Below are 16169 nucleotides of genomic sequence, written 5' to 3' on the forward strand. Positions count from 1 at the left end.
GTAGAATCATGATCACTACAGTAGGCTTTTTGACTTTTCATTTGTTCGAGCCACTGGATAAGGATTTTAAAAGGTCATTATTCTCAGAAAAAAAACCAGCCACATATTTACAATATATTCTATTTTTAAACCCATGTATAGAGACAAAATAGACTATTCACTAGAGAAATAGCAGTCTTTATTAATTGTGTCCCCATTCTTATTCAAAACGTACTGTTGTTGCCTTTGTCTTCTTTAAATACATCCAAAATACATAAAGCCATCACAAATAGTCAACATTTTATAAACTAACCAATAAAGTATTATTTTTTTTTTTTACAACTGGTAGACCAATAATCACCTCAGTCAAGGTCAAGGCTTAGATTTCAACCTAAAGATTAAAGTGCTTTCTAAATTTACCCATCACTGTCAGGAAGTATAACAGGTGTTTGTTTTGCGTTGAGCCAAAATGGCTACAGTAGCCATCAAGAACACAGTGCACTTTACAAAAGCCCAAACCAGCCAACCAATTTATCCCCAAAAGGCTTTTGACATATCTCAAACCTGCATTGACCGTGTGAAAAATACAATAGTAAAGTGTTCTCTGAATTTGAAAGAAAAATTTAAGAGCACATGTGTTATAGGCTTGTAATGGCCATCAACAGCAGAAGGCATGTCAGTGGGGCCTTGCGCCCCTCTATTCAGGGGAAATTGAGTGAATGAGCCTGCAAAACCAACAGACATGCAGAACAATAGAGCCAAAAGACATTATTTCATGGCCGAGTGGGCCTCTTTAGAGAGAGCAGCTGACCTGTGGAGAGCTGTGTTGTTCAGGGAGGGTGTGGGTCCACGGACCCCAAGGGCGGAGATTGTGGCACCCCCAGGCCTGGTGACAGGGGATCGCCATCGACTCAAGAGACCTCAACTTCCATTACCTCTGTAAACACTCAGCTTTCAGAAGAAACTGGACTCTCTGAGGTCTTTCAGTGTGACATGAACAAGAAAGTGATTATTGGATGAAAAATTAGGTCCCGGGAAGGATGTAAGTGTCAACCAAAAAGTTAAATACTGTTTGAATCAGTTTCATGGTGCAATTCAGAGAATCACACATTTTACAGAAAGAAAAATACAAACGCGCACATTTGAAGAGCATTTTCTTTTTAATTTTTAGGTATGTAGTTGACAACAGCTATTGACAAGTTCGTTGTAATATCAAACAAGCAGGTTATAATTGTCTTGCGGAAAATATGTCAAATGCGTAACATTTTGCATGAGATATGTCAGTTAAAGTGTGCTGCTTGTTTTAATGCATGTCAGTTTGCTACATATACTTGCTTCCCTCGAGTCTACAGAAAAAAAGAAAAAATACAAAGACAAACAGTAAAATGAAGACAAACAAAGACATAAAAACACATTAAGCAGTTATCTACAAAGTTACGTGAGCCAAAATAAATGGATCTCTCAGTAACGTAGATACATTGAGGGACACAATGTGTAGTGTTTCTTTGAATACAGGGTTTTTGCATTGTAATATCTGGTTTACAATTAGCAAAAATAAACTTTTTACAAAAAAATCATTGACGATCTTATTAAATTATTAAAAATGTGTTAAAACCCCAATACATAACGCTAATACTGCCGAATCCTTTAACATCAGGGTCTTTTATTGCTCTGGCTAACTTATCAATGTAAATAACCTGAAACTATTTTACATGGGTTCTTCTTAGTATAAAATAATAAAACATGACATTTCATTCAACATTTCACTTCACATGAGAGCAAAGCAATTGTCCAACACTTCCTTCAGTCAATTGTGCTTGTTTCCATTCCTGCTGTAACTCTCAGTAGCAGCGAGCAAAACCTTATGAACATTTTTTGAGAGCGAGAAAAACGGAGGGAGGAACTACGTTTACATCATTTTCCCCTTCGGATGTCATCCTTGACCCGTCAGTGTTAATGATATGTTTAAATACATTCAGCAACCACTGAATAACATAAAACAAAACGTAAACACTACAGAGGGCGTAAAACAATAGATAAATGACAAACCAACATTTATATATTTAAAAGTGCAATTTCCCCACATTTGGAGGCTGAATGCTGCTACTTTTACGGTCAACCAATTGGTGTAAAGAGGACGGAACCTTTGAAAGGATGGTAAATTTACTGTACAGGCCAAGAAATTAGTGGCAGTGTTATTGAAATCAGAAATATGTGATGGAAGGTAGTCAAATCTTTAACAGAAGAGAAATATAATTAGAGATTTTCTTTATATATTTGAAATAAATAAATTAGTAAAGATTTAATAAATAGAACCTACAGATCTAAACAAACAAATCTCACCTATGTATCTGTTCTTGGAACGTGTTATTTATAATGCGACGTGCGCATTGGCATCTGTACCAAACATGATTTTGGCTAAACGGAGAACAATTTCATAAGCAGCAACTATGCTGCATTTAGACTTCGGTTGCAAAGTCGATTTTACGTCTCTCCAGATGTTCGAAGTATAAATCATTTCGACAACCTTCACTTTACAGCAAAACAATTATGGAAAACAAAAAACAAAATGTTTGAGGTACCTTCCAGTAGACGTTAACTTAGCAAATTCACACTATACAATACATTCAGTGAGTGTCCTACTCGTAAAAAAATAAAATAATAATAATCGGGGTGGAACATTTGTCATGTTTGGAGCGGAAACGATTACGTTGCAAGTGCTATCCAGTTACTCCTCAACACTGTCTCTGCTCCTCACCCTAACAAACAACCACAGTAGTGCAACACTGCCAGTGCTCTCCTATCCTTAACACCAGTCTCGAAAAACCTCTAAAAAGAGCTTAAAAACTATCTGAATATTTTCCTTCTTTAAAAAAGTTCATTGAAAAGCAGCCCTTAAAATCAGCACACTTTTGACGGCTAAAAATGGATAGAAATAACTATGTTAAAATACTGTTAGCTAAATCCTGCAAATCTAGTGCTATTTGTATTTTGATTACATTTCCAAATACGTTCTTTTTAATCCTAAGCGGTATACATTGTTATATCAGTAGGTGTTTAGCAAACATCATAGTGAGTGTTTCTGTTTCTTACACCAGATTGTCGGAGAGGTTAAATGTCGGTGTGATCGAGGAAAAGAGAGCGGTTTGCTGTAGTGCAGAAGTGATGTTTAAAGGACAAGAGCTCTGGAAATGCAGGCAGTGGGGTTGGTGTTTAAGTAACGCCTGGCCTGCTCCGTCATGATCAGCTGATCCTCCGTTTTCCCAAAAACCACTGCCTCCCAATCGCCATTGGCCTGGTAGATAAGAAAATAGGTTTTTGAGATTGAAGTGTTGTTATTGTTAACTAAATCTACAAATTATTATAAGTATTATCATTATAATTATAAAAAAATTAACCTAAGCATTTTTTCTTGGCAACAATCTGTAATCAAATAAGTTTAAGTTGAAATACTAAATTACTAAAACAAAAATAAAACATTGATCTTAATATGACATTTGATATATGAGTCATTTGCAACTACCCGAAATAAAATAGGTTTAAGTTAAAGTATTAAATTATAAAAAATAATAATAAAGCTCTATAGAAATATAAAAAAACTTAAATTCAAAATATTAAAATAAAAGCTTATTCAAAATACGAACAAATGTATATATATAATTATTATTATTTTTATTTTTTTACAAAACATAAAATTTTGATATAAAAGCCAATTCAAAATAGTAAATATTAAACTAGTATACAAATAATACTGAAATAACACTGGTTTGACCAATGGTCTTATATTATATTCATGTTTATAACAAAAGAAATACATATATTGAATTATAAAAATGCTACATTTCTGAGGATTATTTGAGTTGATTATGTGTTAACTGCAACACAATCACTATAAGGAGATTAATGTCATGTCATATCCTTTGCTTTTGATGGACAGGGAACAAATTAGAGTAAATTACCGGAGTGGGTGTTTGGTAAGGTGGGCTCCTTTGGGTCATGTTTTCTCTCTTGCTCTGTGGGCTAAGGGAACATACTATGGAAAGTGAATCCTTCAGTGACGCTTGAGAGCAAGAGTTCTCCTCTCTCTCGCTCAATGGCATCAAGAGCATGGATCTGGTCAACAGGCCGTCACTGTGAGGCTATGTGGAAAAAGAAGGGCAAAGATGGTGGGTTAAGAGGGAAAATTAAATTAAAACTCAAAACAGAAAAACACTAATGACGCTTCATTAGCTAGTAGAGTATGATAATGCTCTTACCACTGCATTGTTGTTAATCTGCTGTTGGGGAAACAGCTGTACATTCAAACAGTCTTTTTCCCAGCTGTCCAATACCAGGGACTTCCTCACTTTCCTTGCAGGAGCATCTATCTGCTGTGAACCACAAATGAGTTTAAAAATAAAATAAAGAGATGTAAGAGTTAACATCAGATGAAACCTTCAAAATCTAAATCTTCAGGACTAAACCTAATTGCATGACTATAAAAACGGGTATGTAAGAAAGTGGCCAGTACCTCGTAAGATCTGTACTGAAGATGGTTCTGCACTTGTGTGAAGATGTCAGACCCTGTTTCCTCTATCAGAACCTCTCTGATGTCCTCCTCAAGAAGTGCCAGTGGTTGGGGCTGAACACACCAATATATCAAAAGACAAATTAGTGGCTGAAGCAGACACATGAAGAGCCTTTTTAGGTGAATTTCATTAAATCTGTCAAGACATATTTAGTCTTAAAATAAAGAAAAATAAAACCTGTTTTTAGGATCGCTAAGACAATTTTTTGCATTGTGACATTTGTTTCAGGACGGTTAAGCATCTCCTACATCATTCTAATCAGGGTTGTTATTGCTAACTAAAACTATTAAATATCATTAATTGAAATAAACCTGAAATAAAGTTTAATATAAATATTGGATGGAAAACTTAGTAGCAACTAACTGAAATATACAGAGACCCTATTGGGTTCATGGTGGTGGAAAAAATATAAGATGGGAGGAAAAATAATAAGTCAATGCTTTTGCATTCGCTTGCAAATCTTTTGTTCCCCCCAAAAAAACTTTGCCTCCACTCGCAAAACTTTTGAGTTCTTTGTGAGTGAACAAAACGTTTATCAGGGAGCGATAAGGGATAATTTTTCCTCCCATAATTTTTCTTCACCGTCCCTTTAGGGGCTCCATAGAAATAAATAAATAAAATTTATAAAACAATCTAATAAATAAAATAAAAAACTAATAAATATGCCACAAAAACCCCCAACAAAATTACTAAAACTTACACTAAAATAAAATGTAAGTATAAAAAAATCTTAAAAAATTAAAAATATTACTAAATACTATAATAGCATATACGTAATATAAAATAATTGATTCTAATGAAAACTAAAACTAAATATAAAAAATAAATATAATAAAATACATTACATTTAATATATAAAAATATCCAATTATAAAATAAAACATTAATGTAAAATAAAAATGTATGTTAAATTTTATTTATACATGATACAAGTATTTGTTGTATTGCCTCTATTTTATGCAGATTTTATTGCTGTAAAGGTATGGACTAATCATTTATGCGGCCGACCTTATTGCATATGCTTTTGTAGTAGTTTCCCGTTCAGATGCAAAACTTATTGGAGGAGAGTATTTAAATTAATCAAGCTAGGTGATTTACTAAGGTTTGTGCTAGTCAATTTACTGGTATTTGCGCCTTTATTTACCGCAAAAAAAGACTCTTAAACCAGAGTCTAATTTTCACTAATCTTGGTAGACTGTGTTGTTCAGCATAGAAATCTGTGTTCTTTAATGTATGCATCAACAGTAGATCACACACAGAACTTTCCACTCCCATCCGCACTTTTTTGGATTTGAGCTCTCACGCTTATTTGCCCCGTTTAGTAAATCTGGTCTTGGGACGTACCACCATTCTTAATGGGCCGTGCATCTTCTCCTGGGCAGCCAATGCGTTTTTGAAAGGTGTGGGTGTTCTTGGAGTGTGGATTATAATATTTTTATGAAGTTTTGGGGTCCTAAATCTGTGAAGACAAAAAATACTATTAGTTGTTTCTTGATTCTGAAATTGTCAGCTCGATATTCTCAAACCGCAGAGGTGAAGAATATGCCCTGACCCTGCATTTTCCTTCTGGTGTTTTGGTGTGGTTTCTCTCTGGTGGTGGGGTGTATTGAGGAGGCATTTCTGTCCACACACTGGAGTGGATGTAAGAGCAGGATTGTCGAGGCTCAAGGGCTCACCACCGGACACATTGAAAAACTAAATAGAAATTTGTGGATTCATTCAAATTCAACTTTTTTGTGCTTTAAAAGATATGAAATGTTATAAACATACCCATACCTGAGAGGGGGAGAATGGCAAGCCTTTGACAGGGGTGTTTTTTGGAGAGTTCCCACCGTTGTCTATAAAAGCAGCGCAGTTCCTTTCATCTACAGACTGATCCTCTCTCTCTCTCCTCTTCTTTCTTATCATGGATGCTGGTTGAGAGCTAAATCTGTTAATGCTGGTGTTGGAGAGAGCCAAAGACTTGCCCTGGTTCACTGAAGCACACTGCCCTGAGACAGTGGGAGCATTTATGGAGTATGCAAGGCTTTCTGTGCACCTTTCCAGGTTCTGACAAACATCAGTTGGGTTAGCAGGTTTTGGGGAGGAGCCTCTTTCAGAAATATCAAAGCTGGTTACATCACTCCAGGCCAAAGGGTCCTGCAGCATCAAAACATACACATGATTACCTTACTTTACAATGCCTATTGAGTAAATTATATGTAAACAATATATTAGTAAAATATAGTATTTTGTCAGAATACAGTGAATAAATGCATGAAATCTGTAACATATATTATAACTTACCTAACCAAAATACTGCCTCTTTTTAAACAATACATATTTTTCTAAAATTGTTCCAACTCCTCTAGAGTTAAACAGTTGAGTTTTACCATTTTCTAATCCATTCAGTTAATCTCCGGATCTGGCGGTAGAACTTTTAGCATAGCTTAGCATGATTCATTGAATGTGAAAACATTAACATCTCGCTCAAAAATGACCAAAGACTTTTTTTTTTACATTGTGTACTATACTGTAAATAAGTAAATAAGTAAGTGAAATACTGTCAAATGAATATACATTTTTTTATACTGAACACTATAATGCTGTGAGAATTAGCATTTAAAATAATTGACTTTTGTATTTAAGTGTTTAATTTTTAATTTATTTAATCAAACCAATCACCAATAAAATGAAAATAATGATCAACTTACTGGTATTGGCCAGTTAATATCATCCAGAAATTATATCATTGTAATGCAGGTCATGTTGGAACAGGAAAGGTCTATCCCTAAACTGTTCCCACAAAGTTGTGGGAGCATGACATTTTCCAAAATATCTTGGTATGTTCAAGCATTAAGAGTTCCTATAACTGGAACTAAGGGTCAGGGCCAAGCCCAACCCCTGAAAAGCACACCCACACCATAACCCCCCTCCACCAAACTTTAGACTTGGACTCAGACTCATCCATCGGATTCACAGACAGAAAAGCGTAATTTGTCACTCCAGAGAACACGTCTTCACTGCCTTAATGTCAAGTGACGCCATGCTTTACACCACTGCATCCAACGCTTTGCATTGCACTTGGTGATGTAAGGCTTGGATGCAGGTGTTCGGCCATGGAAACCCATTCCATGAAGCTCTTTACGCACTGTTCTTGAGCTAATCTGAAGGCAACACAAAGTTTGGAGGTCTGTAGCTACTGACTGCAGAAAGTTGGTGACTTCTGTGCACTATGCACGTCAGCATGCGTTAGCCCGCCTCTGTAATTTTTTGAGTTGCTGTAATTCCTAATTGCATCCAGTTATAATACCACTAACAGTTTACCGTGGAATATTTAGTAGTGAGGAAATTTCACCAATATACTTAATGCACAGGTGGCAACCAGTCATGGTACTTGAATTCACTGAGCTCCTGAGAGCAATCCATTCTTTTACAAATATTTGTAGAAGCAGTCTACATGCCTAGGTTCTTGATTTTATTCACTGGTGGCCATGGAAGTGATTGGAACTCCAGAAATCCATACTTTTGGCAATACAGTCTATATATTATACTTACTGAGTCAATGAGCTCCATGGTCTCGGCAAACTCTGGAATGGTCTCTAGTGTGGACAGCACAGCACTGGCCTCAGCAGCTAGGAACTTGCTAGGAGAGACAGGCAGAGGGATCCTAGCAGGCTGGCCCTCCTCTAAACGGCACAGCTCCACCCCTCTGTCATCCATACTATCAGTGGTGGTGACAGTATCATCGGGCAGGCTGTCTGACCAGCTGGAGTAGCTCTCTGGATTCTGTATAAGACCAAACCATTGAGGTCAGTGAGGGAGTTTATCATAAGAAAAGATCTAAAGAAAAAGATAAGCTGCAGTGATGTGGAGGGGAGAGTTAAACTGAAAAAGCAAACACATCTGTGCCAATAAACCTGAGTTTCATATTACTAGTTGACCATATGCTAAAATCTCTGTTAAACACTAGTATGATAGTATGGTAATGATAGACAGTAGGCTGACTATTCACAGGGAAATTGTGAATAAATAATTACATTTCATTAATCTACTAAATGTATTTAGAAAAGAACCCACAAAGAAAAACATTTAGAAAATTTAAATATATAATAATACATGAACTGTGTCAATGTATTGTATTAATATGATTTTTTAAAGATAAGATTATAAAGTTATTAGTTGTATTGTAATATGCATACAATAATACAACTAATAAATAAGCATATAAAAACATGCTTTTAATAAAAGCTCAACTTCAAAGCGGTCATTCTGTAGTTTTAGTTAATAAAGGATGGTGTGAGGCAGGGAGGCAGTGATGGCGGGCAAGATTTACTAAGCACAGCTAGAAATGAGGGTGGGAGTAAGATGGGAATGGGGGGAACCAATAGCGCACTATTCTACACACACAGGTGTTTCTTACACGAGGGCCCGAATGTCTTCTGACTTCACTCTCAGCTGACATTAGCAACAGCTCTAGCTCCTTAATTCTTTTCTCTTTGTCTGGGTCGTCATGGCACGGCTGTGAGGAAGAAGAATCGGGAGGAAGAGGCGGAAAGAGAGACTGAGACAAAGTTTTCTGATAATTTCACGAGACTTTTGAGGCCCTGAATTTCACCAAGCAAAAAACCACGGGATGCTGATGTAGTTTACATTCATTGTACTAGATTAGATTAAATGTCAATACATTTAGATTCAAATGTGTAAAATGACATTGGTGAAATTCAAATATGGACCAGTTTAAAACACCACACCACATACATGCAGATTAAACAATTACCAACAAACATGAGTCGATTGTTTTTATTTATAGAGAAGACGAACAGACCTCAGAAAGCAGAAAGTTCAGAAATAGAGAAGATTGAAGCATGCCATGAGAACTGCACCAAAGGACTTACTGTCATAAAGCTTGAGATCCCGACACTAATGTTTTCCATACACTGGTCACTTGGCGAACCATACGGATATCTGGGCGGCTGCCAATCAAGAACAACATGAAAGCAAAATACATTTTTAAAAAACTCAATATGCTATCAATATATTGTGCATCCCTAAATATAAATTATTATCTATAAAAATCACTGATAGAAGGGTAAGTTAAGCATTCTATAACATCTACAAAGTGAAAAAATAAGTATGCTACATTATTCTTGTGAGTGCTATCACCTGTGATCGGCTGTTCAAGATCCGCTGATTTTGGCTATGTGTATATTCCACAGCTGGGCTGGATTTGGGCCGTTTCTTCTGGCCTGGTTCACTGCTGTAGCTCTTGCTGCCCTCCTGCAAGTAACCCTCATGTTCCACCTTCCTGCGCATGGTGGAGTTCCAATGATTCTTAATGGAGTTGTCCGTCCTATAAACGTACAGTAAGGTAAATGTGACTCTTTGGCATACACAAGAACACTGCTATTCTATATTCTCTATAACTTTAGATTAAAAATAAGAAATATTTACCTTCCAGGCAGCAGCTTTGAGATCTCAGCCCAGCGGTTGCCCAGTCGTTTATGTGCTTCATAGATAATTCGATCTTCTTCCTGGGTCCAGGAGGATTTCTTCACTTCTGGGTTGAGGTGATTGTGCCAGCGCTCTCTGCACTGTTTGCCTATGCGGCCCTGTAAGTGCTTGGCAATCACTGACCACCGTTTGGGCCCATACTTGTGAACCAACTCAATCACCTGTGGAGAGATCAGAAACAAAATATGGCACTAGGGTTATAAAATATCCTCTCCATTTGGAACTCCATCCATATTAATAGTTTTTCAAAATCTGCAAGGAAGAACTCTAAATGATTGAATCTCGACAGAACAGTCAACCCTGGTCTCTGAACTGACATAAAATTAGACAAACTGAGATTTCCCCCCAATTTTTATTTTCAGGAGCTAAACTAAACCTAAATTATAGATTGCACATTTTGCATCTTTATATTTAGAACTATATTAGGATCATTAAGACTTTTAAAAATTACATTAATGTTTTATTTAGCAAGGACGCATTAAATTAATCAAAAGAGACCGTCAACATTTATAATTTGACAAAAGATTTTTATTCAAAAAAATAAATGTTGTTCTTTTGAACAAAGGATCCTGGAAGCAATTTATCGGTTCCCACAAACATATTAAGCAGCACAATTGTTTTCAACAATAACAATAAGACATTTTTTATGAGTGTCAAATCATCATCATGTGAATCATGTGACACTGAAAACTGGAGCAATGATACTGAAGAATAAATAGAATTTTAAAATATAATTAAACAGAAAACAGTTATTTTAAATTGTAATAAAATTTCACAATATTACTGCTTTTATTGTATTTTGATCAAATTCATGAGCATAAAAAGACTTCTTTCAAAATCATTAAAGTGCCCCTATTAAGCTATTTGAAAGTTTCCTAATTTAGCTTTGGAATTTTCCAACAACCGGTTGACATATATAAAAGGTCAAAACATTTCTCATAATATATAATATACATTGCACATATACATTCAATTATTCTTAAACGACTCTCTAGATCCATCCTTTCCGCGAACCTACTGCACTGATTGGTCAGATGGCCCAGTCTATTGTGATTGATCTACTGCGTACAGCGCATATTTCGGAAACACACACATTACCATCTAGCTCCATCCGGAGGCTTCCTAAAGCTCAACGATAGTACACACTTTAAAGACAGTAACGATGACATTGATTTTACATCAATCCCAGCACGAGTCTGAATTGATGAAACATTGGAAGAACTAGTTATTCAACCCAAACCTTGAGCAGGACGTTTCTCAGTGATGCTATTCAGTTTGAGGTACATTATGAGATGTTTAAACTGTAATTCCTCACCATCAGCATTTACAAGTGTTTGTATGTTTCTAATTTATTACAGTGCACATGCAGGAACTGTATCAATAACAGCGCATATGTTAGCCCATTATACACATGTGTAAAATCTGACTGAAACCTGAAACCCAAACCTTTGAACAGAAGAGTATGTACAACTTGTACAATGTATATGTACAATGTGAAACGAATAGGGCAGAAAGAGACCTCTTGCATTTATAACAGCGTCAGTTCTTCTGGAATGTTGTCATGCAACTTCTAAACAGTGTGTTGTAAGGATACTGCAACAAAAGCTTTCAGTTCTTTGGATGGTAGAGGAGGACAATGACATTTACATTCTAAAACTCAGAATCAAGACCATGAGATCATCACGCCTTTCCTGATCATTCATCTTTCATCATTTATCCATCCATCTCTGTCTTGCTCTGAGGACACAGAACACCCAGCTCGTCTTACCCTCTGATCCTCCTCTTTTGTCCAGGGTCCTTTCACCAGCTCCGGGTTGAGCACCTTTTGCCAACGGTGCTGACATTGACCATCTGTCCTTGTCTGTCAAAGTGCAACAAAATCCCACATCAACACCTCCAGCTAGTACACATACACCTATAATAACATCTTTACTAACACAAAGACCTGTCACTAATAATACAATATAAATGTAACAATAGTTCTGCTGAAATTCTATCTAGACTTTCCATTTGCAACAGTATTTTTAGTCTAAAGTTAGAACTTAATATGTGGCTTCTTAGTTATTTTTTAAAGTTCACCTTTCGCCTACTTTGCATAAATTGTTTATTTGTTACACTATGTAACTTTTTGTTCTCTAGCGGTTATTATATAAAACTGCATGTATCTTGCAGAAGAACATCACTATGCTACTCCACACTGTATAATAATCTGAATATTTACACTTAATATACGTAGGTGTACTGTATTGATTCAGGATAAGACAAAAACATGGTTTGGAACATAGATTCAAGATGTAGACAATTATATAAATATTGATATTATATAAATATTTTAAGTACTTTAAATACTTCAGAAAATCTATTCTTCCACAGAAAGATAATAAATATGTGAAATAATAAATCATTCATATTACAACTAGACTAACAGATTTTATTATTCCAGCACACAATTTTAAAAACACTTTCTAAGTCATGATTTTGCATCTGATTCAGCGAGTTACTTACCGGGAAATAATTGGCAATTAATTTCCAAGAATCGGTTCCCTGTTGCTCAACAAGCTTCTTTAGCTTCTCATCCTGTTTATGAAATAGAGATCATGAAGTTTTCCATCTCAGACACAACTAGCCCACTGTTACAGCAGCACTAAGAACACTTTAGCAATTCCCACCCCTTCCTGTTTCATCATAGAAACCCAAAGAGCAAGTATTATCTCATTTGAAGCTTAAAATAGCATATGTGGAACTGGTTGCAAATTAGAATTCATGTATTAAGTACCTCATCCCGGGACCATTTAATTTTGCACAGGGTCTTTTTAGAACTCTTGGGGTCCCTGCTGCTGTCAGGATCTGTAGAATGGCGATCATCGTCCTCATCTTCACTGCAGTCATGAAACACAAACAGAAAAGGAAGAGTCAAACTATTCTGACACAAACCAGTGAGCAGACAAGCTTGATCAATCATCTAAGATGCAAACAGTTTAGAAAAGCAGCTCTCTCATTAAACAGGACATGCCTGAGTATAATTAGTCTGCAAGCAAGCAAAACAAGCTACAAGTGAATTCCAGAAGTATTCAAATTATTCCAGTGCGCTGGTTTTTGCATTCATAACTTGTTTTGTTTTTATTTGAACATAGGCTATATATTATTTTTGTCCACTATCCAAGAGTCTACCCATTAATATACATAGAAAAAAACAATGTTATTCTAAAGTAATTTAAAGTGAGTCACTTTGCCCAACACTTCAGTCTATAGGAATGCCTTGTTGCCTGGTAACATTTCACTAATGCAGTGAGGTAGAGAGTATTTAATCAACACCATGCACAGGGTAGTTAAGTCTCCCTGGGATACCAGAGCACAAACTTAATGGAAAACCATTTATCCGATGCTAGGTGACTGTCAACATAAACAAAGCTCAAGCTTTATTTGCTGTAAAGCTAAAAGATATTCTTGAAAAACAAGGCAGCAGGTCTAATCATTAAAGAAATATGCAACAGCACATTCAACCAGAATTCCTTGCTGCAAAGTCTAAAGTTGTGAGGAAATCTGTTTAGGCGTATTTTTAGGCTTAAGTCCAACTTTGACTAAAGTGGTACAAATATGGAAGTCTAAAATCCTTCTTGCTGCCAGTCTGCATGTTTATCATTGAAACATTGGCTCTCTGTATTACAAGCCACCAGATGAAAGAAGTGTTTCAGAGGTGAGGTTATAAACAAGCCCATTTTACTTCAGAGGTGATTTGCTTGCATCATTCAGTCAGGAGGCTGACCAAATCTGTACAAACGACAAATCCACTCAGTCAGATTAAGGCCTTCAGTTGGTCTTCTCTTTGAAATTACATTCAAATATCTTCCATTAAAGTCTGACAGCAATTTACCGAACCCCACAGTGTTCAAATCTTCATTCATCCATAAGTTACATCATGGTCATGTTTGTTTAGGCACAGCAAGAAAGCTGTATGTCAGCGTCCTTCATGAACATCATAATTTGGAAAATCTTACTCGCATAGTTTTATAAACAAAACTAGATGTGAGTAAGTGTGGAAAGCATTACGTACAAAATGAATATGCTTGCTCCTTTATTACTACTCAAATACACATTAATAAATATTTCCATATTTCGTGTGCATCTCTATACACATAAATGTGTTTGAACAGCTATCAACCTATTATAAATATGAGTTGTATATTAATTTCCAGTTACTGTAACATATAACAAATACCCCCTAAATACCTCTAAATCATGAAAATGTATAGGCTACACTTAATACCTTTTCAGGATGATGCAAGTGTAAAATATTGCAAACATATGCAAATGTTTACAAAAAGAAAGCGATTACATATTCCAGATCTCCTTTAATAATCTGATTTTATACATTAATGTTAGTGATCTGTAGTTATTATGTAATGTCCTAAGGCATCAGGACTGTTTCATCTAATACTATAATCCTCTAAATCGGCAACCTTCCCCCATTTCTGTTTTGTGATCACTCTTACTTGTAGATTAATTTAAAACACATTTAAAGTCAACAAAATAAATTTAAAATAAAATTGAACGTGCATTTTATTTACTTGTGACTTGTTTCGTTTAATTTTTTGACTAAAATTACTTCAGAAATTATGAAATAGCTGGTTAGCATGCTAGTTCACTTCGCCTGTTACTGTTCAATAGAGAACGTGCCAGGGCAGGCTAACCGCTAGCATTCAGGCTAACATAATACATTTATCGTAAACATTTGAAACTGTTTGACGAATGACATTTGGCATGAGGAAACATTATGGCGGTACTAGCAATAATACATGTTTTTTTGAACAAAGGAGTCAGTATTTAGATCATGATCAACCTCGACGATCAGCAGGTGCAACGTGAAGCGTCATAGGGACCTGTCATATCATGTTAAATATTATAATTTATTTATGTTTTAAATGGTTCATTATTGTTATTTAGGTCTTTATTGTTGCCATAGCGATTTCTGTTGCGACACAAACAACTCCATACTATACATAATTAATTCCTCCCGATGTTTTAAGTTGTGCATCAACATACGATCTGTACATTTGTACACAATCCATAAAATGATAATAATAATTACTTAATTAAATTAAGATTGATTTAGCTTTTTGAATTTGGTTTAGTTCACAAAGCACTAAATACGATCCATCATCTCACCTGCGAGACTTCATATTGGCCATGTCAACTAAGTTCAAGTCCAGTTCTTTTCAAAAGAAAATGTCTTTATAACATCCAATGTTGCGATTCTTCTTGAAATCAAAACACACAGATGACATTTATCCACACATGCCAATGCCACACATGGGTCCGCGAAAAGCTTCAGATCCGTACAGTTTCATCCCCGAGAGCCCTTATGCAATAAATATAAGAGAATAAAAAATGCCCTTCCAAAATTATTATTATTAAATAATCAAAGTAAAAAAGAGAGAACTTCTAGTGTGATCTCAAAATGGTAAAGGAAGAAAATCCATAAATATAACTGTGTTAGTCTTGCCCGCCTTGAACACACACACACCCCTCTGTACTGTCACTCTGTCCTATGTTCTCAGCGCGTGTGTTTTTTCCACTCATTCTGTTTCATTTTTTGTCCATCCCGCCGAATCTCGCGCCCAGCCTTCTTCCGGAAACGGGTTTGAATCTGCGCACGCGGCCTCGTCGCTGATTGGCGGAAAAAGGAAGGCGGAGTAGCGCGCTCTTGTTGAACAGCCACTGGACTGTGACACTCACTGACGCCCTTTTTATTTACATGTAGCTAGTTACTTAGTTTTATTTAGTATTACTTAGTATGTTTGCTGGGGACTTTTTATATTTCAATAAATCAATTAAAGATATATCGTAGCGTGTTATTGGCAGGGTTTGAATATTATAATATAAGCTATATCACTGCAAAGTAAAATTGATCTCTGAACGGAACACGGTACAGTTTTGCTGCCCTATGCTGCCCTCTGGCGGATATTTTGTGATTTTATTTGGTCTTCGGAGGGTTAGAATTGTGAATATCTGCTTTGTTTGGCACCCAGAGCTTTGGGTGTACCTTAGTACAAATAAAAGCGCTAAATAAATGCATTCATTCATTCATTCATTCATTCATTCATTCATTCATTCATTCATTCATTCATT

The 16169-nt window shown here is 35.9% G+C and overlaps 1 protein-coding gene across 3 annotated transcripts; it reads right to left on the reverse strand.

Annotated features, from left to right (window-relative positions):
- Nucleotides 1–1132: 1132 nt before the first annotated feature.
- mybl1 (v-myb avian myeloblastosis viral oncogene homolog-like 1) lies at nt 1133–15655 on the reverse strand. 3 transcript variants are annotated; one of them, XM_067435406.1, is made up of 16 exons: nt 15565–15655; nt 12817–12919; nt 12546–12617; nt 11809–11901; nt 9981–10201; nt 9693–9879; nt 9425–9502; nt 8950–9048; nt 8085–8315; nt 6324–6686; nt 6100–6242; nt 5892–6006; nt 4490–4600; nt 4236–4349; nt 3939–4118; nt 1133–3274 (listed from the first exon to the last, which is right to left on the reverse strand). In XM_067435406.1, the coding sequence occupies exons 1-16, from the start codon at nt 15618–15620 to the stop codon at nt 3149–3151; spliced, it is 2292 nt and encodes a 763-aa protein (XP_067291507.1). In that variant the 5' UTR covers nt 15621–15655; the 3' UTR covers nt 1133–3148. The 3 variants fall into 3 exon arrangements, with proteins under 3 accessions (XP_067291507.1, XP_067291508.1, XP_067291509.1); XM_067435407.1 differs by having other exon boundaries at nt 15207–15610; XM_067435408.1 differs by lacking the exon at nt 8950–9048.
- Nucleotides 15656–16169: the final 514 nt, after the last annotated feature.

The sequence above is a fragment of the Pseudorasbora parva genome, chromosome 24 (assembly GCF_024679245.1).
Source record: "Pseudorasbora parva isolate DD20220531a chromosome 24, ASM2467924v1, whole genome shotgun sequence".
NCBI classification, from domain to species: domain Eukaryota; kingdom Metazoa; phylum Chordata; class Actinopteri; order Cypriniformes; family Gobionidae; genus Pseudorasbora; species Pseudorasbora parva.